General features: G+C 35.2%; 1 protein-coding gene across 1 annotated transcript in view; it reads left to right on the top strand.

Annotated features, from left to right (window-relative positions):
• COG5 (component of oligomeric golgi complex 5) overlaps positions 1-27,824 on the top strand; it is a 282,416-nt gene that overhangs the window by 157,540 nt on the left and 97,052 nt on the right. Inside the window, exons 9-10 of the mRNA XM_055300749.1 lie at positions 6,191-6,303; positions 6,556-6,633. Coding sequence (XP_055156724.1) covers positions 6,191-6,303; positions 6,556-6,633 — 191 coding nt within the window. The remainder of the gene's footprint in view (positions 1-6,190; positions 6,304-6,555; positions 6,634-27,824) is intronic.

Consider the following 27,824-nt stretch of genomic DNA (forward strand, 5'->3'; position numbering starts at 1 on the left):
GGGTTCAGCCCCACAACCCTGAGATGATGTGACCTGAGCTGAAATCAAGAATTGAACGCTCAACTGACTGAACCACCTAGGTGTCCCTTTCCCAATTTTTATTGAAGAAGCTACACTGTCATTATAGAGTTGTCCTAAAGAATAAGTAATGCATATAGAATTAATAACAGTTTCTATATGTGGCTTTTAGTAAAAAAACAAATTTATAGTGAGTGATTATTATTTTTATATTTGCTATATAAACATAGCCTTAACACAAAATGTATGCCACTCATAAATAAGTTGCACTAGATAAAAAGAGATAAAAGAATCTTAGATCTTAAAGGGATTTTTTAAAGGTTAGCCCTTGCCTCTGAATAGGTCTGAATTAAGACTATCACAGAAGGAGTGCTTTGAAAAGAAATTGCCAAAGGAGATTTCACTCTCAGCTTTTCCCAGCAATTATTCTCAGAAAGTTTGATCTAATGTTTAAATTTCCAGGAGCAGTTTAATCTCATTCCCTCTTGTGTTGTCAAGAAAAGGGAAAAAATGAAAGCAATTATTCACATGCTGTCAATCCTAATGTACATCCTTTTTGTTAAAAGAATAAAGAGTTTTAAAGCCTTATTATCATCTGTTGAGGAATGGATACTGTGTTTTAATGCAGAAACCTGAAGCATCAATTCTTTATTATTTTTTAAAAGAATAATCACTATTATATTTTTTACAAATTTTTATTTTTATTTATTTTATTTTTTTAAAGATTTTATTTATTCATGAGAGACACAGAGAGAGGCAGAGAGACATAGGCAGAGGGAGAAGCAGGCTCCATGCAAGGAGCCCGATGTGGGACTTGATCCCAGGACTCTGGGACCACACCCTGAGCTGAAGGCAGATGCTCAACCATTGAGCCACCCAGGCGTCCCTACAAATTTTTAAAAAGAAAATTTTATTTATTTGAGATAGAGAGAGAGAGAAAGAACATGAGTGGGGAGGAGGGGCAGAGGGAGAGGGAGAAGCAGACTCCCCACTGAGCAGGGAACCTGACAGATGGCTTTATCCCAGAATCCTGGGATCAGGACCTGAGCTGAAGGCAGACTCTTAACTGACTGAACCACCCAATCGCTCCTGTTTTTAGTTTTTTAAATGTGACATTAGCAGTATCCATGTTAACTTGCTGACCTTGTTGGTTATGTTTAGATCATGGAGTAGAACGTCCCCTTTTTTGAAATACATGTTAAAGTATTTCAAGGGTGATGGGAAATCATGTCAGTAACTTATTAACAAATGTTTCAGGGAAATTTTTTTTTAGTATACTTTCAAATTTTCTTTATGTTTAAGATTGTTCCAAAAAAATTAAAGTATATAAAATTGATATAATTTTAAGGGAAAAATGTTACCTATGATGTATTTCAGAAGCTTATAATTCAATAAAAAAAGATAACATTTGAAAAGTAAGAATATGATTAGGCAGTTAACAGAAAAACACATCTGATAAATGTGAAAATATGTTCAGCTTCTTCTTAGATAATGAACTAATTAGGGAAATGCAAATAAGATACTATTTCTCAATCATGAGATAGGCAAAATCTAAGAATTAAGATGAGTACTGGGTGTTGTACTATATGTTGGCAAATTAAATTTAGATTTTTAAAATCTAAGTATTTAATGTTGAACAAGAGGAGAAACTCTTGTATACTGATTGTGGGAGAATGAAATGATTCAGCCACTTCACTCGGTTTTATCAAATTGTTAAAAGTGTGTATACCTTGTGATCTTATAATTTCTTTAATAAGAATATACCCTAGAAAAACTGTCACACACATAAATTTTATGTATGTACAGCTCGGTGGCTATACCTGGGCCCTAGTACCAGTTCTGCCCTGGGAACCTGGGGGATGAGCAGGACCTACAGGTGCCTCAGTTCTTGTAAGGCTCCCATCTCCTCACTCCCTCCTGTCCCCTACCAGCAGGCTGGGACTTCTCACATGTGGTGTATTTCCAGGGCTAGGGAATGGCTGGTCTGGGGGTGGGAAGGCAGAAGATTGGGTAGTATGGGGTTACATATATATATATATATATATATACATATATATATATATATATATACATAAATTTTTATTGCACTATTATTTGTAGTAGTGAAAAATTGAAAACAGTATTTCCTTCAGCGGAAATAAAGTGCTATCATTGGGTCTCGGTTTTTTAGAGAGCTTATGCCTTTGTACCTGGAACTTCACAAATATACTAAATTTTTTTTCTCCTTCCTCGTGTGGGAGAGAATGACCAGAATGGGCTGGAGTTGGCTATTTTCCTTCCCCAGATCATATAGGTTTTGATAATACCCCAGAAGGTCAGGCTCTGGTTAACTAGTTCCCCTGAGGGCAGGCTTTGTTGAGAACATAGTCCTCTGGTGTATTTCACGATGGTTCTTTTTTTTCCTACTCCTGCTGGAGGCAGAAGGGGATTTTTCTCCAATATTTACTGTGAGAACCTACTTGAATTCTTGGATGTGACTCTCGCGCAATATAGTGGGCCCCATATGACTGGGTATACCTGGGAGCTTTTAATTCTAGGAGCTGCCCACTGTAAGCCTCTAGCAGTTCTTCAGTTACAGTTTTAAGTTTTCCTTCCCTAGCAATGGCTTCCACCGTCTGTTTTCTGCTATCAAGGCTCTGGTCCCATCCGTGGAGACTTCCTGTATTTATCTGTCATTCTCTCTGATCTTGGGGGCAGTGGTTTGCCAGGTGGCCTCCCTTCTCTTACAGGCTCAAGAGTTGTTAATTTCTCAGTCTGTTCGTCATTTTATTTGTTGTTAGAACAGAGTGGCAACTTACAAGCTCCTCATATTTGGAACCAGAAATGGAAGTTGCTAACTCAGATTTTTACCCCCTATATAACTCACTTGTTTCTTCTTTGATGTTTTTAAGAGTAAGACAACTGACCCAAAATGGGGTTACTTATGCTAAATCCCACATCACCAAACTGAGACCAGTCTATCAGGAATCACCTAAATTAGTACTAGTAAGGTAATCTGCTCTACTCCTCTCCCCTTAAAGGAAAGTGACCTTACCATAACCAATTTGCTTTTTTTGTCTAATATAACTTCTCTGTTCCTGTTCCCTTCTGCCTATGTCTTTCATTTCATACAGCTCCTGAGAGCTCCTTTCTATTTGCTAGATTTGTTGCTGCCTGATTCATGAATCATTGAATAGAATAGAACAGAATAGAGTAGAATAAATAAAATAAAATCTTTAAAATTTAGTCAGTTGAATTTTATTTTTTAACAACGTCCATATGGATCTTTCTTTATATTTGAAGTTTAGTAATTTCTTTAGGATATATCTTGACATCAAATGCTTTGTATCATTTTTTTTTTCTGAATTAGAATATGTTCTCTTTTATAGGTTTACTTTAATTGTATATTTGAATATTTTTATTTTTCTTTTCAGGAACTTTAATTATGCACATGTTCCATGTTATTTGCTTTCCATTTCTAATATCTTTTCTCTAATTATTATATATCTTTTGGTCTTTTTTCATTTCATATGATTTTTCTCTTGCTCATTTCCCATTTCTGATTGTGTTTTCACCTTTGATCATTATATTGCGTTGTTATTTCTAATGTGTTCTTAATGTCTGTTATGTATTTACACTAATAATATTCCCTGTAGTTACTTTGAGACAGTCAGTGTAAAACTGAGTAACTCTTCCTGTTGTTTCCTTTGGAAATTTCTTGGGCAACTTAAATTCCTTTCCTTCCCTCTTCCTTCCCTCTTAATCTGTGTTAGGTTCTGTATTGTTTGTTTCTCATTGTTACTCATCTTTGAAAGGTACTGGCTGTTTGTTGAAGAATAATACTGGGATGGTTATATAGAGAGATGAAGACAAACTATAACTAGGATTAAGTTTTTATGTTTAGTAACCATTCACCAACTGAATTCCTTCTATCTTGGAAACACATCTTTCTTCCTCAAACTTTGGATCATTCTAGAGCTTAATGTAAGTCCCTGAAAAGCCACTTAGGCAATTTTTGTGTGGAAACTTCACATTCTCTGCTTTTCTTTCCTCTTTCACCTCATTTTACCTCTAAGAGTCTCCGCAAACTAGAGGGTTATTTATTATACAGTGTAAATATCATTTTATTATGGTTTCTCCTTCAGTTTTTCTTTGTTGCCATACTGCAATATTAAACCTTTTTTAGCTTCTTCCCTGGCTCATCCATGTCACCCTATTGCAGCTCTAAGCAAAGAATTTGTTGGATAGCTTGCTTAAATTTTTACTATTAATTTTAAGGGCAGTTTTGTTTTTGCTAATGGTCTAAGATGATAGCTATCTGGTTCCTTCTTCATTTTGATTTATCCACAGCATTTGGCATACATAATCTCAAGTTTGAGGTTTTAATTGATTCCTTGTTTTTTGTTTCTTCCTTTTTTTGAAGTATATTTTTTTCTGTAGTTCTTTTTTGTTCTTATTTTCATTGGCTTTTAAGGGAAGAGAGTAGAAAAATGACTTTACCATTGGTAACCAGAAATCACTCTTAGGTTTTGGTTTTTGGCTTTTTTTTTTTTTTAAGGAATTCTTGGTTTCTTCTATCACTTTATTTTTATTAAGCTTTTTTTTTTTAAGAGGTTTTATTTATTAGAGAGAGAGCACTGAGTGGAGGGACAGAAGGAGAGGGAGAAGCAGGCTCCCCACTGATCAGGGAGCCCAAAGTAAGGCTTAATCCAAGCCTGGAATCATGAGGTGAGCTAAAGGCAGATGCTTAACTGACTGCAGAGCCATGCAGGTGCCCCTCTTCTATCATTTTAATAAAACTTAGTTTATGGGGATCCCTGGGTGGCGCAGTGGTTTGGTGCCTGCCTTTGGCCCAGGGCGCAATCCTGGAGACCCGGGATCGAATCCCACGTCGGGCTCCCGGTGCATGGAGCCTGCTTCTCCCTCTGCCTGTGTCTCTGCCTCTCTCTCTCTCTCTCTGTGACTATCATAAATAAATTTAAAAAATGTAAAAAAAAAAAAAAACCTTAGTTTATGACACTCTTTGGTTTCTTGATTCTCCTAAAGCTAACTGATAATGGCATCAGTTTTTCTGTTTAAATTATTCTTTCTCCTCTTCCTTTATATAGCTGTTCTATGTTCAGTTGATTATTTTTATCATGTTTATATCTTGAACAAGATGTGTTTAGCTTGTGAGGATAAAAATCTTTAAGTACTGAGGTTGTAAGAAAAATGAAACCTCTAGAACTAGTTGAACCAAAGACTATGATCTCGTTTTTTCTGTTTCAGTTTCTCCAAATATAAGCAGAAAATAATACTTTCTTCTGTATCTGGTTGTATTTACTATTAAGAGAGTGATAGGTTGATATGTCTCATAATTCTTTATAATAAAACTAAGCTATGCATATTCCAGGTATTTGATCAGTACTTTCTGACTTTCACAAAGGCACTATGTACCCCTTCTTCATTGTTGAGTTCATTCTGTGTATTACATATGCGATAATTACAGATTGTTACAGATTACCTCTCTAGTCCCTGCATGCTTTTCCTTAATGGTCTGCACAGCACTGCAAATAATTTTTAACATTAATTAGACCTTGCTTTCAAACAGGAGTTATTCATTGTTAAAGCCAATATCTCTCTCATAGGTGTTTCTCTCTTTTATTGCTTTCCACTATTATTAGACTAAAAAATAATAGCATCTCTTTGCTGAGGATACATGTAATTCTTTTCTAAACTTAGAATTGTTGAAAAACTGATGAAGCAGCTTAAAAACACAGCCTCTGGTTGTCTTGATTTCTTGCCCTTTTTAAAACAGGATAAACTAATCAGTCATGGGCTCTTCCGTATGGCTTTAAAACTTAATTTGGATTGGAATTTATAGTTTTCTTTTTCTTTTTCTAAAGATTTTATTTATTTCAGGGGTGCCTGGGTGGTTCAGCTGGTTAAGCCTCTGCCTTCAGCTTAGGTCATGATCCCAAGGTCCTGGAATTGAGTCCTGCATCAGGCTCCCTGCTCAGTGAGGAGCCTGCTTCTCCCTCTGTCCCTCCCTCTGCTTATATTTTCTTGTATTCTCTCTCTCTCAAATAAATAAATAAAATCTTTTTTAAAAATTATTTTTCTTTATTTTTAGCTTGGATATGCTTTTTGTAATAACAGATTTTGTTATATTTGAAAATTTTTATTTTCATATTTTTTTGTCACTTGTAAACAGGGGGACCTGGACGATCTACTATGCCAACCCCAGGAAATAGTGCAGCTTTCCGTGCTTCCCTCTGGACCAATATGGAGAAACTTGTGGATCATATTTGTACTGTTTGTGGACAGGTAACTATTTTAGAGAATAGAAAGAACATTAATTACGGATTAATGCCTTGTATTCGAAGTCTTGTGACCTTCTGAAGGTTTCTGAAAATCTCCAAGGTTTCAAAATACCTACATTAGCTGATTATAATATATGTAGAGGCCCTTACAAAATGTCCTTTCCTTCCCTTGCTCTTTCTGGTGCCTAAGCTTTACATTTGTTTCATTTTGAAAATACCCAGTTATGTACATTCTCCCTGTTTCTTCTGTTTTTAGGTACAACATCTACAAAAAATATTAGCCAAGAAGAGAGATCCTGTTTCTCATATTTGTTTCATTGAAGAAATAGTTAAGGTATGATTAAATGAAAATATTTTTATCTCTTTATGGAAAAATGCAGAAGACAGGAACAAGCATTATTTGTATTCCTACCTTATAGAGTGCTTGCTTATATGTCAAATAGCCATAGAAATAGTATTTCTTTTTCTTTTTCCTTTTTTTTTTTTTTTTTTTTTTTGAGAGAGAGGTGGGGAGAGAGAGAAAAATTCCAAGCAAGCTCCACCTAGTGGAGTGGGGCTTGATCTCATGACCCAAGATCTAGACCTGAGCTGAAATCAAGAGTCAGACACTCAAAAAAAAAAAAGTCAGACACTCAATGGACTGAGCCACTCAGGCACACCTGGAATTATATTTTCTTTTTTTAAAGTTTTTATTTATTTATTTATGAGAGACGCAGAGAGAGGCAGAGACATAGGCAGGGAGAGGAGAAGCAGACTCCATGCTGTGAGCCTGATGTGGGACTTGATCCCGGGATCCAGGATCACACCCTGAGCCAAAGGCTCAACTGCTGAGCCACCTAGGTGTCCCTAGAATTATATTTCTTTTTTTTTTTTTTAAGATTTTATTTATTTATTCATGAGACACACCCAGAAAGAGAGAGAGGCAGAGAGAGAAAGCAGGCTCCATGCAGGGAGCCCAATGTGGGACTTCATCCTGGGTCTCCAGGATCAGGCCCTGGGCCGAAGGCGGTGCTAAACCACTGAGCCACCTGGGCTGCCCTAGAATTATATTTCTTGACAACAACAAACTTTCTTTCTTTCTTTTTTTTTTAACAACAAACTTTCTTTATAACATATGTATAAACATACTTGTTTATTGAGTAGATGCTACCAGTAATACTTTGTATAGACTAATTTCTAAATGCATATATTGATTTCTAATTTTCCATCGTATAAATGATTTACTGTAAATATTTTTAAAAGTTCTATTAGAGAATAAGGTGCAAATTTGGAGTAAATAAGAGATTTATTAGTAGTTATATCTTACAAAGTCTTTACTGAAAGTGGCGGAACCCATTCAGTTGTTAATTTTTCTTATAAAGCACATTGCTGTATCCCATTTTTCATATTCTGAAATTCTCCCTTCTGTCATCCACCAAGCCACTGGCCTCATGGGCCATAAGAATTCCTTCTATGCATAGAAATCCCTGATTCTACATTTTATTCATTCATCTTGATATATTTTTATAAGGAATAATAGACTAATTAATTATTCATCATTTAATCCTGACACATAAGTGTTCCAAAGAAAAAAATTCTCTAAGTTTCCAGTGTTACAGTATTATTTCCTTTGTAAGTTCAAAATTTAAACATTTTATATATTGTGTTATCTCCAAGACCACCCCCAAGTTTGGTGATTTGCTAGAAGGACACACAGTATTCAGTATATAGTGGTGCTTGTGCAGTGATATATTACAGTGAAAGGATTTGAATCAAAATCAGCTTCAAGAAAGGAAAATAAGCAATAGGGAAAAGACAAATAGGATGAAGTCTAGAGTCAAGTAGGTGCAAGCTTCTAAGAGTCCTCACACTGGAGGTAGACAAGACACCTTTAATTCCTCTGGTAGCACGTGGTGACAGGATATACAAAATGTCCTCTAGGGAAGCTCACCTTGCACCAGGAATTCAGAGTTTTAATCAGTTACTGCCAGCCATGAACCAAAATTCCAGACTCCCAGAAGAAAAGTAGCTGTTCAGTGTAAACCACGTTATTTGTATAAACAGTTTAGGTATAGTGAGCGTTCCTATCAGAGAGTCATGAGGACTCTCTCAAAAAATCCAAGTCCCAGGTGCCAGCCAAGAACCATCCTTGCAAGTAGGCATTCTAGCTATAGCAATCTCAGACCTGCTGTGTAAACTCATTTTTACACATGCACTTATATTAGTATATACCTACTTACATTATCCTGCTTCATATTTGGCTTTTAATTGTATGAAAGAAACAAGATGCTTTTGTCAATTTACATAGCAATTATTTAAAGTTTTTAAAATTTCATTTAGTTAACTTATAGTATTATATTAATTTTAGGCTTAGAGTATAGTGATTCAACAATTCCAAAAATCATCCAGTGCTCATCCTCAACAAGTGCACTCCTCATTCCCCATCACCTATTTCATCCATCTCACTGCCTCCCTCTCCTCTGGTAACCATCAGTTTGTTCTCTTTAGGTAAGAGTCTGTTTCTTGGTTTATCTCTCTTTTTTTTCCCCTTTTGCTAATTTGTTCACGTATGAGTGAAATCTTGTGGTATTTGTCTTTTCTGACTTATTTTGTTTAGCATTATACTCTAGCTCCATCCATGTTGTTGGAGATGGCAAGATTTCATTTTTTTTTCATGGCCAAATAATATTCCAGTATTTGTGTGTGTCTCTGTATACATCACATCTTTTTTAGTGGTGTCTTTATCTGGTTTGGAGATCAGAGCAATGCTGACTTCATAGAATGAATTTGGAAGGTTTCCTTCTTGTTCTGTCTTTATATCTTTGTGAGCTAGTATGTGATTTATTCTGGAGAATATTCTGTGTGTACCCAAAAAGAATGTGTATTCTGCTGTTTTAGAATGGAATGTTCTGAATATATCTCTTAAATCCATTTGGTCCAATGTGTCATTCAAAGCCATTGTTTCTTTGTTGATTTTCTGTTTAGATTATCTATCTATCTATTGATATAAGTGGAGTGTTAAAGTCTCTTACTGTTATTGTTTATTATCAATTAGTTCCTTTATGTTTGTTATTAACTGTTTTATGTATTTGGATGCATAAATATTTACAATGTTATATCTTCTTGTTGGATTGTCACCTGTAGGATTATATAGTGTCCTTTGTCTTTTGTTACAGACTATTTTATTTTTATTTTTTTTTAAAGATTTATTTATTTATTCATGAAAGACACAGAGTGAGAGACAGAGGCAGACACATAGGCAGAGGGAGAAGGAGGCTCCATGCAGGGAGCCCAATGTGGAACTCAATCCCAGATCCTGAGATCCCAGGATCACGACCTGAACCAAAGACAGGCGCCCAACCACTGAGCCACCCAGGCGTCCCTGTTACAGACTATTTTAAAGTCTGTTTTGTCCAATACAATGCAATTATTGCTATTCCAACTTTCTTTGGAAATCTGTTTGCATGATAGAGGTTTCTCTGTCCTCCCACTTTCAATCTGCTGGTGCCTTTAGGCCTAAGGTGGGTTTCTTGTAGGCAGCATACAGATTGGTCTTGTTTCTTTTTGTTTTTTGGGTGTTTTTTTTTTTTTTTTTTTGAGAGAGAGGGAGTGTGGTAGGGACAGAGGGAAAGAGAATTCCAAGAAGACTCCATCGCTAGCCCAGAGTCTGATGCGGGGCTCAGTCACAGAACCCTGAGATCATGATCTGAGCCAAAATCAGGAGTCGGACAATTAACCACCTGTGCCACCCAAGTACCCCTTGGTCTTGTGTTTGTTTTTTAGCCATTCTGTCACCCTATGTCTTTTGTTTTTTTTTTTTTTAATTTTTTTATTTTTTTTTTAATTTTTTTTTAAAAATTTTTTTTTAAATTTTTATTTATTTATGATAGTCACATAGAATGAGAGAGAGAGGCAGAGACACAGGCAGAGGGAGAAGCAGGCTCCATGCACCGGGAGCCCGACGTGGGACTCGATCCCGGGTCTCCAGGATCGCGCCCTGGGCCAAAGGCAGGCGCCAAACCGCTGCGCCACCCAGGGATCCCACCCTATGTCTTTTGATTGGAGCATTTATGTCATTTACATTCAAAGTAATTATTGATAGATATGTGTTTATTGTCACTTATTACCTGTTTATGGTTATTTTTGAAGATTTCTCTGATCCTTGTCTTTCTTTCATGGTTTACTGGTTTTCTTTAGTGATATATTAGGATTTCATTCTCTTTCTTCTTTGTATATTAATGGTTTTTGATTTGTGGTTACCATTGGGTTTTTTTTTTAAAGATTTTATTTATTTATTCATAGAGACAGAGAGAGAGAGAGGCAGAGACACAGGCAGAGGGAGAAGCAGGCATCATACAGAGAGCCTGATGTGGGACTCGATCCAGGGTCCCCAGGATCACGCCCCGGGCTACAGGCGGCGCTAAACCGCTGCGCCACCAGGGCTGCCCTACCATTGGGTTTGTATATAACATCTTATGTATATAGCAGTCTATATTAAGTTGATGGTTGTTTAAGTTTGAACCTCCTCCCTCCATGTTTACTCCTCTCCTCCCCATGTTTTAGGGATATGTTGTCATATTTCACACCTTTTTATTTTGTAAGTTTGTTATTAACTGTTTTAAGTATTTGGATGCATAAATATTTACAATGTTACATCTTCTTGTTGGATTGTCACCTTTAGGATTATATAGTGACAGATTTTTACAAAAATATTTGTTTTTATTGCTTCTGTGTTTCCTTACTTCATACTATTACTTTGTTCTCTCCTTTTCACTGATAAAATCCCCTTTAATATTTCTTCCTTTACTGACTTAGTGGTCATGAATTCCATTAGTTTTTGTTTGGGAAAATTTTTATCTCTCCTTCTATTCTGAAGGATAGCCTTGCTGGATATTGTATTATTGGCTTCAGGTTTTTTCCCTTCAGCACTTTGAATATATCATGCCATTCCCTTTTGTGTTGGAAAGTTTTTGCTAAAAAAAATCCTCTGGTAGCCTTATGGAGTTTCCCTTTTATGTAACTGTGTTCTTTTGTCTTGCTACCGTTAGGGCTTTTTTGTACTATATTTTGCCATTTTAATTGTAATATGTTTTGGTGTGTACCTGCTTTTCTTGATGTTATTGGGGGTTCTCTGTGCCTCCTGGTTCTGGATATTTGTTTCCTTCCCCATATTGCAGTAGTTTTCATCTATTATTTCTTCAGATAAACTTTTCTTTGTCATCTTCTGGGACTCCTGTAATGCGAATATTACTATGTTTGATGGAGTCATTGAGTTCCCTAAGTTTATTCTCATTTTCCATCATTCTTTTTTCTCTCTTTTGTTTATCTTGATGACTTTCTGTTACTCTGTCTTCTAGGTCACGGATTTGTTCCTCTGTTTCTTCCAGACTGTGTGTTTCTCATTTCATTTGTTGAGTCATTTATCTTTGCTACATTATTACTTATCTCTGTGTTAAGAGTCTCACTCATGTCTTCCACTCTTTTCTTAAGTCCAGTGAGTAGACTTATGATCATTACTCTAAATTCTCTATCAAATGTGTTACTAATATGTGTTCTTCCTAAATCTCTGGCCATGCATGGCCTTATCCTGGTTTTTCATTTGAGATAAATTTCTCTGTCTTCTGAATTTGTGTAAATCTCTGTATCTGTTTCTCTGTGTTAGGAAAGTTATGTCTCCTTTTCATGAAGGTAATGGCCTTATGAAGAAGAGGTCCTATAGAGTGCCCTGCTATGTAGGGCCTCCTGTTTCCCACATCCTTGCACTTCCGGGAGTGTCTACAGTGTGTGCTGCATGTGATCATCACTTGTGTCCTGACCACTTCATCCTTCAGGCTAGTCATTTGCAGAGGCTGTCTTTGCCTCTTGTGGGCAGTGTTTGGTCCCTGGACTGAATATGATGCGTTTTAACTGGATGTGTTCTAGTCTGCTTGTGAAATGAGACCTATTGACACTGCCACTGGAACTGAAACTCTGCAAAACTCCCAGGTTGGGAGACATGGTGTTGGCAAAGGTTTGGACTGGTCTTGTTGGGGAGAGGGCCTGCTGCTATGACTGAGGCAGGTGTGACTGGGAGGAGCAGTTCCATTGGAGTGGTGGGAGGCAGTCTTGGCATAAGGAAGTTAAGTAGAGAGTGTGGGTGTTGCACGGGTTTCCCCCACATGACCTTGTCTTTGTGTTGAGGTGTGCTGAAGTGAAATGGTGCCAGCCAGTTTCTTTGTTCCTGGTGAGGTCTCTTCATGAATGATGCATCTCTAGGAAAAGCTCTGACATGAGCAGATAACCTCCCCATTGTGTGCTCTAGGTGCTCTTCAGGTTGCTGTTTCACATGCTGTATGTCCACAGGTTGTTTACATGCCTTCTTTTCAAAGGCAGCCCTAATGCCTTCAAGCTGTCCCCAAGCCATGCCTTTTGATCTTCAGAACTCCAGGTTTAAGCCCTGATGGTTGCAAGAATTCACGTAACTTGGCCCCTCTCATTTTCTAAGCCAATTGCTTTAGGGATTCATTTGCCCTCTGTGCTACCCTGTGTGCTATTCTGTCTCTTGCCTTTCTCCACAATGGCAGCTCCCTTTCCACTCCATGGCCACAATCAGTTTCTCTCCCAAACTGTGTCTCTGTACTTCCTACCTTCTTCAGTGAGACCTCTTTTCTACCTTTAATTGTTTTGCCAGTCTTCAGGTCAATTTCTGGGGTATTTAGGATGATTTGATAAGCCTAGGGTACTTCTACTCAGTTGCCATCTTCCCCTGTCTTGTATTCCAAGAGGGACTTAAATTTTCTTTTTGCAAGAACTCAGGAAATTCAGTCACTCTCACTTTCTAAGCCAATTGCTATGGGGATTCATATAGTGTATTGTATAGTTATTCATTTCTTACATCTAGTGTTAGAATGGATAACTAGTATAAGGCTTTCATGTTTATAGGCAAGCATATGCAGATGCTGTGTTAGCCTTAATTTCTTCTGATTTTGGTCATCTTTCTGCCCAGATTAATTAATTTATTCTTTATTGGAGTGGCTTGATTTCAAGCTTTCACTATCTAATCCTTTGTATATATTTTTGCTCCTTTTTAATAGTTTGGCTAATATTTTACTAACAAGATAAGAACAATTATAATGAAACTGGTATATTCAAGATTTTCTAAAGAAAAGAACAAAATAAAAAGGAATAGTTACATTTAAAGATACTTATGTGGGCAGCCCGGATGGCTCAGCAGTCTAGCACCGCCTTTGGCTCAGGGAGTGATCCTGGAGACCTGGAATCGAGTCCCACGTTGGGCTCCCTGCATGGAACCTGCTTCTCCCTCTGCCTGTGTCTCTGCCTCTCTCTCTCTCTCTGTCTCTCATGAATGAATAAATAAAATCTTTAAAAAATAAATACAAAATAAATAAATAAAGATACTTTGTGATATTATTACATTGGATAAAGTTTCTACATACCAACTCACATATAAATTCTCATCAGTTATTATTGTGAATGAACACTGGAAACTTCTATGGGCCAGATTGATTGATTGATTGATTTTAAAGATTTTATTTCTGTATTCATGAGGGACACACAGAAAGAGGCAGAGACCTGGACAGAGGGAGAAGCAGGCCTCCTTGCAGGGAGCCTGATGTGGAACTTGCTCCCCGGAACCGAGATCACACCCTGAGCCAAAGGCAGATGCTCACCCGTAGACAGTCAGGCATCCCTGGGCCAGATTTTAAATGCGTGTGAATTACTACCAATTTTATCTTTTTTTTAAACTTTTATTTATTTATGATAGTCACAGAGAGAGAGAGAGAGGCAGAGACACAGGCAGAGGGAGAAGCAGGCTCCATGCACTGGGAGCCCAACGTGGGACTTGATCCCGGGTCTCCAGGATCGCGCCCTGGACCAAAGGCAGGCGCTAAACCGCTGCGCCACCCAGGAATCCCCCTAATTATCCTTTAAAATTGGTAGTAATTCGGGGATCCCTGGGTGGCGCAGCGGTTTGGCGCCTGCCTTTGGCCCAGGGCGCGATCCTGGATACCCGGGATCGAATCCCATGTCGGACTCCCAGTGCATGGAGCCTGCTTCTCCCTCTGCCTGTGTCTCTGCCTCTCTCTCTCTCTCTCTCTCTCTCTCTCTCTCTCTCTCTCTGTGTGTGTGTGTGTGACTGTCATAAATTTAAAAAAAAAAAAAGGATAATTAGGAACAGGGATATATGTTTTACTTTTAGTCAACCTTTACATTAACTCACAACATTTCTCATTGAATTAAGAATAAAACCAGTAAAGATTGATCTTTCAAACACTATTAGACTATTTAAAAATATAGTCATACAGACACACATATTTATACATAAATTTTAATGTAAATTTCCAGTTCAGTTATTTGTTCTTTTATGGCACTGTTTATGAAAAGAAACTTAAGTCCCTCTTAGAAATCATTGTACTCATATATATTTTAAAAAGATCAGTCTTTTGTGAAAAGTCCAAAATAACTTTTGATCCTAAATACTTGGGATTTCCAGAAGAGAAAAGTAAAAAACAAAATGACATAAAACTCCTCAAAATACCTGTCACATATTGCAGAAATAGCACATAAATTTCACTGTATTTGTTGTTATTTCTTTAGCCTTTTCCTTTACTTATGAACAGATATTTTTGCTAATTACATAACTACCATGTAAGAACATTATTATTCTAGTGAAAATAATTACTGGTGGCACCAGAACCTTTGTAGAAAGTGCAAGATTTTTAGGATGATTGGAGTTCCCAAATAATGATCCTTAAAGTCCTCAGAGAAGTTTAAACTTTTGAGTAGAGGATGATGTGTATTTGGTGCTCTGGGTCATTGAAGAGTGATATCTGAACCAACATCTCTAAATCTATGTGTAATCTCTTTTGAGGAAAAGGTTCTGAACAGAAAGTTTTTCTTATACTACTAGTTTTTGCAATTTCAAGGTTTTTAAGAAGGAAATATCTTGGTATTGAAAGTTCTTACTAATTTAATGAAACCAGTGAATAGGGCAGCCATGGTGGCCTGGTGGTTTAGCACCGCCTTCAGCGCAGGGCGTGATCCTGGAGACCCAGGATCGAGTCTCGCATTGGGCTCCCTGTGTGGAGCTTGCTTCTCTCTCTGCCTGCATCTCTGCCTCTCTTTCTCTGTGTCTTTCATGAATAAATAAATAAAATCTTTAAAATAAATAAGTAATCCAGTGAATATATATATTTAAAATAATATAAAATTATAAATAATTCAAGATGAAAAATATTAGAATTATGCCATATGTTTTCTATAGTATTTGTTTAGAAATTAATGCTTTTTTCCCTCACAGTATTTCTAGTAAGTATCTTTTGAAATTGGAACCTACTTAGAACAGTTTTTAAAATTTTGCACTAAAATATTTGTAAGTAGTAGTCTGTATTTTAAAATTTATTGAGAGCTAAATTAATAGTTTCCCTTTGATTTATTTATTTATTTATTTTTCCCTTTGATTTATAATAGGGAATAGTTCATACTGTATTCAACCCATTTATATCATCTTTATACTGATGTATTCTTTATAACATGAGTATAAAATAAAACTGGACCAATTATATTAGGTATAACAGTCTTAGGAACAAACTTAAATGTGGAGCCCATTTGAAAGCTTTCCTTTGTAAGATAACTAATTCTGCTTCTGATTAATTTAATAAATGTCCTGGCTAACTTGTAGAATTAGCCTCTTATCTTCAGTTCATAATATAATTTGAAAAGACAAAAAAAATTTGAAAAGACATATTAATACCTATCAATCACTCAAATTTGGTATCTTTTAAAACCAGTTAAGAGTTCTAATGTCACTATATAATTTTTAATACTGTATATAATGCTTTGATAAAGTGAGTGTAGCAAATTGTTGACAAATTATCAGGATCCACACTGTGGAAAACAGGTTGTAGATTCTCATCTGTAGAATTAAGCCAGTCTCTCTGTATTTAGAAGTAGATATGATACTTTCATTTTCTAAGCCAGCAATTTTTATCATCGAACCAAGTCTTGTAATCGTGTGTGTAGGATGTATTAGGCTAAATTTGGAATGTGTTCAGCATTTTGAGCAGCCATAGTACTAATGAGAATTTTAACTGTGAAAAAAGAATGTGTTTTCTTTTCCTCTTTTAGAAATATCAAGTGATTTGGTAATAGGATTAAAGATTCAAAATTTTTAGGACATTGAACAGTGAAATCCTTTTAATATTATGAGAAAAGTGTTTATTTTTCTGTGGCATCTTAATTTGATTAAAAAATCAAGTAGCAGTAAGGCAGTTAAGTTTCTAAGACAGTTATCATCAATAAATACTCTCATTTATAAAGGTAAGGATGTTTTTGCTTTTACTAGTGTGGGGATTGGATCTTCTGAAGAGTCCTTTTACTATAGTAGAAATAAATTCTGGGTAAATTGGAAAAATATGATATTTAATGCACTCTTGGGCCTGCAAAAGGTAAGAGACTCTCTGAGGGGCAAAGATACATATACAGATACACTTATGGATGTAAAATATCTGTATATATTTAAAGAATAGAAAATGGAGTAAAACATGAGGAAAAAAAGACTTTAAAAATGACCAGGTAGTTCTTAAAAAAGGACCAAATAGAACATTTAGAAATTAAAAATTGAAATAAAAAATTTAGGTAGATTAAACAGATATTCCATAAAGTCAAAAAATGAAGTAGAGGCTGACAGAATTAATGAAATTATCTAGAAAGCATAAATGAAAGATATGAAAAATATGAAAGGTTAAAAATTATAGAGAATTAAATGAGGTTTTAGTATAAGGCTATAATTAGAAAAAGAAAGCCAGCAAACTAAGAAAGAAAAACCGTAGGATTATCTCAATACGTGTAGGAAAAGCATTTGACAGAATCCACACCATCCTCTCTGATAAAACTCTTAGCAAACTAGGAATAGAAAGGAGCTTTCTCAACCTGATAAAAGGCATTTAGGAATAAGGAACAGGTAAAATCATACTTAATCATGAGGGCTGAATGCTTCTCTCCTAAAATCAGGGAGTAGACAAGGATTTCTTTCTGTTCTACTACTTCTATTTAACATTCTCCTAACTAGTGGAGTGGAACAAGAAGAAATGAAAGATTTCCAGTTTGGAAAGGACAAAATAAAGTTTCTCTATTTACAGATGATATCATTGTCTATGTAGAAAATTTGATGGCATCTTTAAAGAAAAAGCTACTAGAACCAAAAAGTGACTTACTGCAAAATTACAGAATACAGGTCAATACAAAAAAATTAATTGTATTTCTATATAAGCAATGTACAATTGAGAATTAAAATTTAATAATTCCATATATGTAGCATCTAATAATGTAAAATACTTATGAACAAATCTTTTGAAAGATGAATATATCTGTATACTGAAAACTATACAATATTGCTAAACTTAAGACCTAAGTAAATAGAGTTACTTTATTTATGGATTGGTAGATTCAGATATCCATTCTTCCCATGTAGATCTATAATCCCAACAGATGTTCTGGAGAAATTGATAGCCTACATCTAAAATTCAAATAGAAATACAGAAGACCTAAGATACCCAACACAGCTTTAAAAAAGAAAATCAGAATTGGAAGGCTTAGCATTATCTGATTTCCAGACTTACAAAACTACCTTACTCAAGAAAGTGTGGTGGTGTTGTCAAGTTAGAGACAGATCATTGATGCAGAATAGAAAGACCAAAAATACACTCACACATATATGGAAAACTGATTTTCAAAAAATGTTGCAAAAGCATTTAAGTGGTGACACAGTAATCTTTTTAACAAATATTGCTGGAACATTTGGATACCCAAGTGTACGACTTAAAATTCTAAAACTGATTGGAAGAACAAAATAAAACTTTGTGACATGGGGGAGACAAAGTTTTCTTCTATGCAACACTAAAACCTTGATCTATAAAAGAAAAAAAATTGGTATTTGGATTTTCTCAAAACTAAGAATTTCTGCTCTGTAAATTACTTCATTAACAGACTACAAGACAAGGCATAGACTGAGAAAATATTTGCAAATCATATATTTAATAAAGAACTTCTGTCTAAAGAACTCTCAGAACTCACAAAACATTCAGTTTCTATTTTTGTTCTATTTTTAAAATAGGACAAAGGATTCAAAGGAACACTTAGAGATAGTGTCAAATAAGCACATAACTACAATTTAAAAGACCTGACCGTACCAAGTGTTGGCACTGGTGAAGTTATAGAGTGACTCGAATTCTCACATACTGTTGATGAGAAATCTGGAATTGTACAGCTACTTTGCAAACAGTTTGGCAGTTTCTTAAAAAGTTAAACATACATCTACTATGTAACTCAGCAATATACCCTCATGTATTAATTCCAGAAAAATGAGAATATATTCATAAAAAGACTTGCATACAAATGTCCATTAGCTTTTTATTTAGTAGCCAGTAACCTTAATCAACCTGTGTCCATAAACATGTGAATGGATAAGTAAACCATAGTAAAGCCATATAATGGAATGTAATCAGCGACAAAAACATGAACTACTAATACATGTAAAAACATAATCTCAAAATTATTATGTTGAATGGAAGATTCCAAAGAGAAAGGGTTGTATTCTACAGTTCTGTGTATAGGTAGTCATTGCTTTACCTGGGACTGTGTTTACTGAAATGTATGCACATTCGACCTCTGTCCTTGCTTTGCATAGTTCCGATTATACATGAGTTTCTGTTAACATGGTACCATGCAAAACAAGGACTACTTGGAATATAAAATTGTGGAAAATACAACTAATCTATCATGATAGAAACAGATCACTGGTTATATAGGGAAGAGATGGGGTGGAGGAGGTTAGGGAGCCACAAGAGAGAGGAATTAAAAGAGCACAAAAGATACAAATAGACTGTTTAACTGAGAAGATGTGCAAATGAATAATAATCACATACATAAAACCTCAACATTAGTCATTAGGGAAATGCAAATCAAAACTACAGGGAAGTTCCACCACACAACCGGTGGAATCAAAATGACTATCAGTAAAGTAACTGGTGTTGGTAAAGATGTGGAGACCCTAGAACACTCATATATTGCTGGTGGAAACATAAAATAGTACTGCCACTCTGGAAAGCATTTTGACAGTTTCTTAGTATACATTCTCCATATGACCCAAGAGTTCCATTCCCAGGAGAAATGGAAGGTTGTGTCCACAAAGTGGATCTCTACACAGCTGTTTATAGCAGCATTGTTCATTATAGCCAAATACTGAAAATAGTCTGAATGTCCATCAGCTGTTCAATGGATAAACAAAACACTATATATTTGTACAATATATTACTGTGCCTCATTAAGAGGGAACAAAATACTTACACATCAAACTACATGAATAAACCTTAAAAACATTGTTAATTGAAAGGGGCCAAACTCAAGTACATATTGTATGATTTTGTTTATATGAAATTTCTGTAAAAGCAAAACTATAGATAGAAGGCAGATAAATGAGTCATGAGGTATTGGAACAAGGTTTGATGAATGGATGGATAAAGAGGGGGAACATCTGTGGTGATAAGATTCTTCTAAAAATGAATTGTGCTGAAAGACTATAATTATGAATTCACTAAGTGTCATATATTTGATTATAATATGTATTTTGTGTTATATGGACAATATGTATTTGTGTTGTACCAACTCAAAATACAGTGACGGAATAGTATAAGCATGATTTAAAGAAATTGCTGGTGATGGGCTTGGAACTAAGAAAATAGAAGGTGAGCATAGAATATCTTGTTCTAGAAAATAAATGCTCCAGAACTGATCATCAAAACAAGTAAGGACAGTAATGGACTTTAACCTATGAGTAAAATAAAAATTCAGAGGTCTGTATGTCAAGCTAGACAAACAGATGGATGGACTGACAGATGGACTGTGAGCTAATAATGAAAATAGAACAATGAAATTAAAAAGATAACTATTTTGCAAATGTTATGATAAAATTGGATTCATGTAGTAATCATCAGTGGATGCCAAATCTGGAGGAAGGAGAGTTTGATAAGGAACAGTATATTTACATGGTATTAAAGTGTCTCCCCAGTACTTACTAATTCCGAAAGAAAGCTGGGAACTATGCCATAGAAGAATCAGACAACACTTTATGTAATCACAATACCCCCCCAAAACCCTGCAAATACATATAATACCCCAAGGACACATTATTCATGTTTTATTCCAGGCAAAAATATATAACCTGAGTCTAATTATGTGGAAACAAGATAAATCTAAACTTTTGGACAATCTGTAAAATATCTAGACCTCACTGCTTAAAAATAGCAATGATATAAAAGACAGATTAAAGAGTAGTTTCAGAGTAGGTAAGACTTTATATAAAGGGATATGACACCTAGCTGTAAAATACGTTATGCTGACTAGTACCTGTTCCAGAAAAAAAATGCTATAAAAAACGTTGGATAATTCATAAAATAGGAATATGAAAAATATATGAGATATTTGTGTAACAAGGGTAAAAATCCCAAGTTGATAACTGTAGTATGGGTAATTTTATTCCTAGAAGGTCACTTAATTACCCACTCTGTAGTGGTACAGAGCTCTGATATGTACAACTTAACTCTCAGCTATTTGAATGAGGGAGGGAGGGAGCGAGCGAGAAAGAATAATAGTGATAAAGTAAATATGACTCAATGTTGGTTGACAAATGGTGGATTGGAGTGAGCAGACACAGTAGGATTTTGGAGGATGGTTATTTCCATTTTCTGTAAATGTAAAATTTTTCTTTAAGTTCAAAATTTAAAGTTTAAAGGAAAAAAGATACCATGAAAAACTTTTCATGGCATCAATTTGCCAGCTAATTTTAAAAGGCAGGTGAAATGGACACTTTTCTAGAAAAATACAACTTGCCAAAATTGCTAAAGTAGAATTAGACACTATGCATAGTCCTTTAACTTTCAAAGAAATTGAATTGCTAGTTTAAAAGTCTTTCTACCAAGAAACCAGTAGTCTCAGATGGTTTTTCAAGCAACTTCTACCAAAATTTCAAGGAACAGATCATCCTTTTTTCTTTTTTTAAGATAAGAAAAACCTCCTGCACTCATTTTCTGAGACTAAAATGACCTTTATGCCAAACCAGTTAAGGATTACAAGAAAGGAAAATTACAATCCAGTCATGCTCAGGCACATACATGGAAAAATCTTAAAATATTAGTACACCAAACATAGCAATAAGTGAAAATGATATAACTGTCTCACAGAGTATTTGACAAAATTCATGATGATTAAAAAATACTAGCAAACTAAGAGAAAGGAATTTTCTTAAATTGATAAAGGATATCTAATAAAACCTTTAACAGTCATCATTTTTAGTGATAAAATGTGAAAAGCATTGCCTTAACGGTCAGGGAAAAAGGCCAGATGCCCACTATCCCTGCTACTTTTCAATGTTGTCCTGCAAGGCCAACCTAACATAGTAAAAGAAGAAAAATAAATAATAGATTTCAAATATCCCAGAAGAATTCATTCCTATTGCTTTTCTGTACATTTGAACAAATCTTAGTCCTGTCAGAATCACCAGAAAGCTACATGTCTATCTCTGAAAAACTGAACTAGTTTATGCCTATAATTTAAAATCGGTATATTCATTTTGGTTCCGACTTTTATGCTATTCTTTCCCTCTCTCTCTTTTTTTTTTCCCCCTCTTTCTCTCTTCCTCTCTGTACCGGTTATTTCTCTATAAACTTTTTCATACTGTGTATCAAATGTTGGCCTTTGAATGTCCTGGATATGAACACAACTGTAAATATAACAATTTTTTTTACTGATAAGGATCATCTGTAATATCTCTTGTCAACTATATTTAACAGAGTGTCAGAGTGGATAGGAGGAAATTCTCTCCAACTACTTTTCTCCTCATCTGAGTGAAGAAACTTATTATATTTATATTCTCTCTAATATAATGTTAAAATGTCCAAGATATTTAACTTCTGTATGATACACTAATCATTTTTTGCCAAACATTAGACTTTTTTTCTATATTCAACAATTAGAACTTTGCAAAATATTTACATTGTTTCATGCTTTCATGCAGATGGATTAGTTTTAGTTCATGCAGTTGTAGAGAAGCTATAGTGAGTAAACACGTGTGAGTGAAAGTAAAAGGGCAAACACTTTTGAAGTGTTCAAACACCCTTAAAGTCACTCTAATTCTTTTCTGTTTAAATTTTGCTCTTTATTTCCTGGGGAATGCTTAAATAACATTTCTATTTCCTGTTTGACTTCTGAAAGGAAATACTAAAAAAAAAAAAATAAGGAAATACTATCTGATACTGAAATGAGCATATTTACAAAATGTAATTGAATGCTTTGCTGGGTTATAGGATAAAAAGTTAACCAAAGTGACATATTCCTCCCCTTTAAACAACTTCCCCATTGGTTTCCTTTCCAATCTTACTTGTTCCATTCATGGAACCCTTCACTGGGACGTACTGTTTATGATAGTCTGTGGAAATACTAACAGAAAATACCTTTTAATAATTTATAGTGGTAAAATATTACCAAATCTGAAGAAGGAAAGCTTATTGTAGGAAGACCTAAAGGAAGACTTCCGTAATAGGTTTGTTCTTAGTGTGCAAAAGTGATACTTAGACTCCATAGAAGAACCTGAACTTTCTGACAGAGTCATAGGCTTCTCTAACCAGCAACCAGTTATGGTTCCTCAAAATTCTCTGCAGCATCAATTAGCCTATACTAGGGATTAAAACTACTTAAGTACAAGTGAAAGACATTAATAGTTCTCTGAAATAACTTATGCAGGAGTACTTTAGTTAGGCATAATGTAATGTATACTTCTATAATCTGTTATAAAAAGAAATCCTGTACTAGGCTGCTTGCTCAAATAGGACATCTAATGCTGAGATGAAATGTAGTTATTTTCTTTTTAGTAACCCAATTGGTTAAGATCTGACATACGATAATTCTATTTTAAATTTTTTGAGGAACTCCCATAGTGTTTTTCATAGCCGCTGGCCCATTTTACATTCCCGTCATTAGTGCACAAGGGCGTGTTCGTCCACATCCTTAACCAACAGTTATATTTTCTTTGTTTTGATAGTGGCCATCCTAACAGGTATGATGTCCTATCTCATTATGGTTTTGGTTTGCATTTCCTGATGATTAGTGATATTGATCTTTTGTATGCTTGTTGACCGTTTGTATTATCTTCTTTGGAGAAATGTCTATTCATGTTCTTTACACATTGTTTTAGTAGAATTATTTGTTTTTCATTGTTGTCAATGTGTTGTAGAAGTGTTCTATTGACTTTTTAAAATCTTGTCTATTTATTATTTATAGTTAGCTCTTCACCTAACATGGTGCTTCAGCTCTTGACCCTGAGATCACAGGTAGCATGCTCAACCAACTGAGCCAGCCAGTTGCCCCATAGGAGTTCTTTCTTTATCTATTCTGGGCTTTAAGATACATGGCTACCAAGTATATTCTCTCATTCTGTATGTTGCCTTTTCTTTCTTTTGATTATTTCCTTTGCCACACAGAAGTTTTGAAGTTCTATGTAGTTCCATTTGCTTAGTTTTACTTCCAATGCCTGAAGTTTTGATGTTATATCCATGAAATGACTGCCAAATCCAGTATCATGAAGCTTTTCCCCTGTGTTTTCTTTTATAAGTTTTATAATTTGGGGTCTTATATTTAGGGTTTTGATTCATTTTGGATTTTAAATATGGTGTAAGGCAAAGGTCCAGTTTCTTTATTTTGCACGTGGATATCCAGTTTTTTTCAAACAGCTGAACAGACTGTCCTTTCCCCATTTTGTAGCTCTTGCACCCTTGTCAGAGATCATACAACCGTGTATGTGAGGATTTATTTCTGGGCTCTCTATTCCATTTGTGTATGTATCTACCTTTATACTAGTACATACTGTTTTTGTATTAGCTTTGTAATATGTTTTGAACTCAAAGTCTGAGACCTCCAGCTCTGTTTTTCTTTTCTCAAGGTTGTTTTGGCTATTTGGGGTCCTTTGAGATTCCATGTGAAATTAAATTTTCTTTTCTCTTTCTGCTAAATATTCCTTTGGGATTTTTATAGTAATTACATTGAATCTTTAGGTTGCTGTGGATAGTATGGACATTTTAACAGTATTAAGTCTTCCAGGAACACCAGATAATTTTTTGTTTATTTGCATCATCTTTTATTTCTTCCAGCAGTGATTGGTGGTTTTAAATGTATAAATCTTTTACCTCCTTGGTTAAGTTTATTCTGAGCATTTTATTCTTTTTGGTGCTTTTTGAAGTGGGATTACTGTCTGATTACTGTGGGATTACTGATTTCCTCTTCAGATTTTTTTTTTTATAAAGCGTGTGCACCTTTTTTTCTTTAAATATTTTATTTATTTATTCATGAGAGACACAGGCAGAGGAAGAAGCAGGCTCCCTGCGGGGAGCCCCATGCGGGACTCAATCCCAGGACCCTGGGGTCACGATCTGAGCCAAAGGCAACCGCTCCACCACTGAGCTACCCAGGCGTCCCATGATTTCCTCTTCAGATTGTTTATTGTTAGTGTGTAGGAGTGCAACTGATATTTATGTGTTGGTTTTGTATTCTGCAAATGAATTAATCTATTCTAAAAGTTTTTTTTAAATGCACTCTTTAGGGTGTTGTACATACATGGTCATGTACATTTCAGTTTTCTCTTTCCCTCTTAAGGGAGAAGCTGCAAGTCAGAATTCTCCTCCCAGTTCTGAGCTAGCTTGAGAGAGGAGCTGACATGATTGAAATGAAATGGCTTTTCTTATCTTTTCAATGCTTCTGTTCTTGACTTTGAGCTTGTGTGGGGCTGTGACTCTTCACTGGTTTCTGGAGTTCTGGTAAAGGGGTTTGGACCACAACTGTTATGTCCAACCTTAACTGTTGTTAAGTCTGTTTTTGTGAAGGAGAAGAGATGGGTCTTCGTATTACACCATCCAGTGTCCCTGAATCTCTTGGTTTTTTAGAATAACATATTGACCTGAGTTTTTCTGTTCTTGCTTTTCTCCTTTTTGAAGAAGGAAACAGTAGGCAACTATTTGCCTTACTGTTTGGTTGATACAAAGATGGGAAAAAATGGAAAATACGAGCTAGATTACTTCAAAAGTAATTTCACATGGTACATTAGCTATCATGCTAGTTCCGTTGACTAGAGAGGATTTAGCCATGCATGTTAATTTGATATTTTAAGGCAAGCAGTATATTATTTCAGCTTAATTTATGTCTCTCCTTAATTTAACAACAGAAACTAAAGATCTTTAAAGATCTGCATTTCAACATGAATCAGTTTTTAAGCATATGTCAAGATGCATGCTTTTGTGTATATGTACATATCTGTATGTGAGAAAAAGTGAATAATGAATATGAATGTTTGGATATTCTTAGTCATGTTGGTACTAATTTAAGTGATTGTAAAAGAATTCAGGCATTTCTTTATTCTGGGGGATGGGAGAATAAATAAATAACACCACAACTAAAGCCCATAGTAAAATATATTTTTTCTAACAATATAATTTACCTAAGACATAATATACATCAAACTTAAGACTATAATAAAACTTTTAAAGATATGTGATTTTAAAAGATCTAATGAAATTATTTTTGGTAGAGTCTGGCTTATTTTATATATGAAAAGTTTCAGTTGTTACTATATTTATTTTAGATTATATTTCCATAAAAATGAATTTTCACATTGGGAGGAATCTTTTAACTATAGGAAGCTATATATCTTTTATGGAATCTCATCATTTCCTCAAAGTAAAGAAGATGCGAAATGGAAAAGTTTAGTAGCTCTTTAAGTAGTTTTATCTACACAGCATATATTTATAAGCAAATGATTACTTTTGTTAAAATTGTAGTAAAATATTTCAGAATATTAGGGAAATGGGGTATGTCTAAGTCCTCTATTAAATTGTTATTGAATGCCTACCATATTCCATATTCCAGACACTGTGATAGAGATTGGAGATATCAAAATGAACGGAATAGAAACAGGCACTAATTGGGGAAATAAACATTAAGCAAACAATTGTATATATATGATGGTTTATAATTATGGTAGCTTACAAAAATTTTCAGGGTTCTATGAAAATGGATGATGTAACCTCATTAAATGAATTTTAAAAACTTAGATGTTAATAATAAGTTGGCTTGGTGAAAGGGAGAAGTATGCAAAAAGGATAGAACACATCCTTTTCAGAGACTGATAGAAGTCCAGTGCAGCGGAAAGGGAAGAGCATTTGTAATGTGGCCAGAGTGCCTAGAAGAGGCCATGTACTATTTTATGTATTTTGAACTTTTACATAAACACAAGTGACAGGATTCATATTTATAGGTTTTAATGTTAATTATGGTGTGGGGGTATAGATTGGAGGGCGCCAACTCTAAAGAAAGGCGGCCTGTTGCAGGAATTCAGAAAGAGATAATAATGAAGGTTGTATAAGTTTCCTAGGGCTGCTGTAACAAAGTTCCACAAACTGAGTGTCATAACAACAACAAAAAATTATTTTCTCATACCTGGAGGCTGGAAGTCTAAAGTCAGGGTGTTTGGCATTTGGTTCAGTCTGAGTCCCACTGGGGAAGGATCTCTTTTTGTTCCAGTCCCCTCTTTTTGGCTTGTTAATGGCTGTCCTCTTCCTGTGTCTTCATATCATCTTCCTTTCGTATGTGTTTGTGTTCAGTAAGAATACCGGTGGTATTCAATTAGGGTCCATCCTCATGATCCCATTTTAACTTAATCCTTTAAAGACTGTACCTCCCAGTATGGTCACATTCTCAGGTATAGGAAGCTTAGGACTTCAACATAGAGTTTTGTGGGGAACTGACCTGGCTTATAACAATGATTAACATTGATGACAGTGAAAATGGACAGAAGTGGACTGATTTGAGGATTACTTAGAAGATAAAACTGATACCTCTTAGTAATGGATTAGAAATAGTGAGATGGGGGAAAAGGTATCAAGATGACACCAAGGGTTCTAGTTTGACAAAAGTTCTGGGAGATAGTAGCAATTTCATTTGGGAGCATAAACTGAGAAACATATTTAAGATGATGAGGGGCACCTGAGTGGCTCAGTTGGTTAAGTGTCCAACTCTTGATCTCAGCTCAGATCTTGATCTCAAGGTCATGAATTCAAGTCCCACATTGGGCTCCATGCTTGACGTGGAGCCTACATGAAAAATAAAAAGAAAGGAAAGATGATGAGCTCTGTATTAAGGTATTTGTTTATGTGACTTCCACGTGAAGATGCCAGTTAAGCATTTTAATATGTGGAACTAAAGCTCACAAGAGAGGCCTAGACCAGAGACATGAACTCATAGATGGCAATCAAAGCCATGACAATGGATGAAATCGGCTATATAGAGAAAAGAAATGTACCTAAATAGAGTCCAAAGAAAATGCAACTTATAAAATTCATATAAAACCATCTTTTCCAAAGTGGTGTATGCAGTTTGGCTTGGAAAAAGATAGTTATAACTTCTACCTATACATTTAAAAAGTCTTATCCTTTAAATTATTTTATA

This window comes from Nyctereutes procyonoides, unplaced genomic scaffold, assembly GCF_905146905.1.
Source record: "Nyctereutes procyonoides isolate TBG_1078 unplaced genomic scaffold, NYPRO_anot_genome, whole genome shotgun sequence".
Taxonomy (NCBI): domain Eukaryota; kingdom Metazoa; phylum Chordata; class Mammalia; order Carnivora; family Canidae; genus Nyctereutes; species Nyctereutes procyonoides.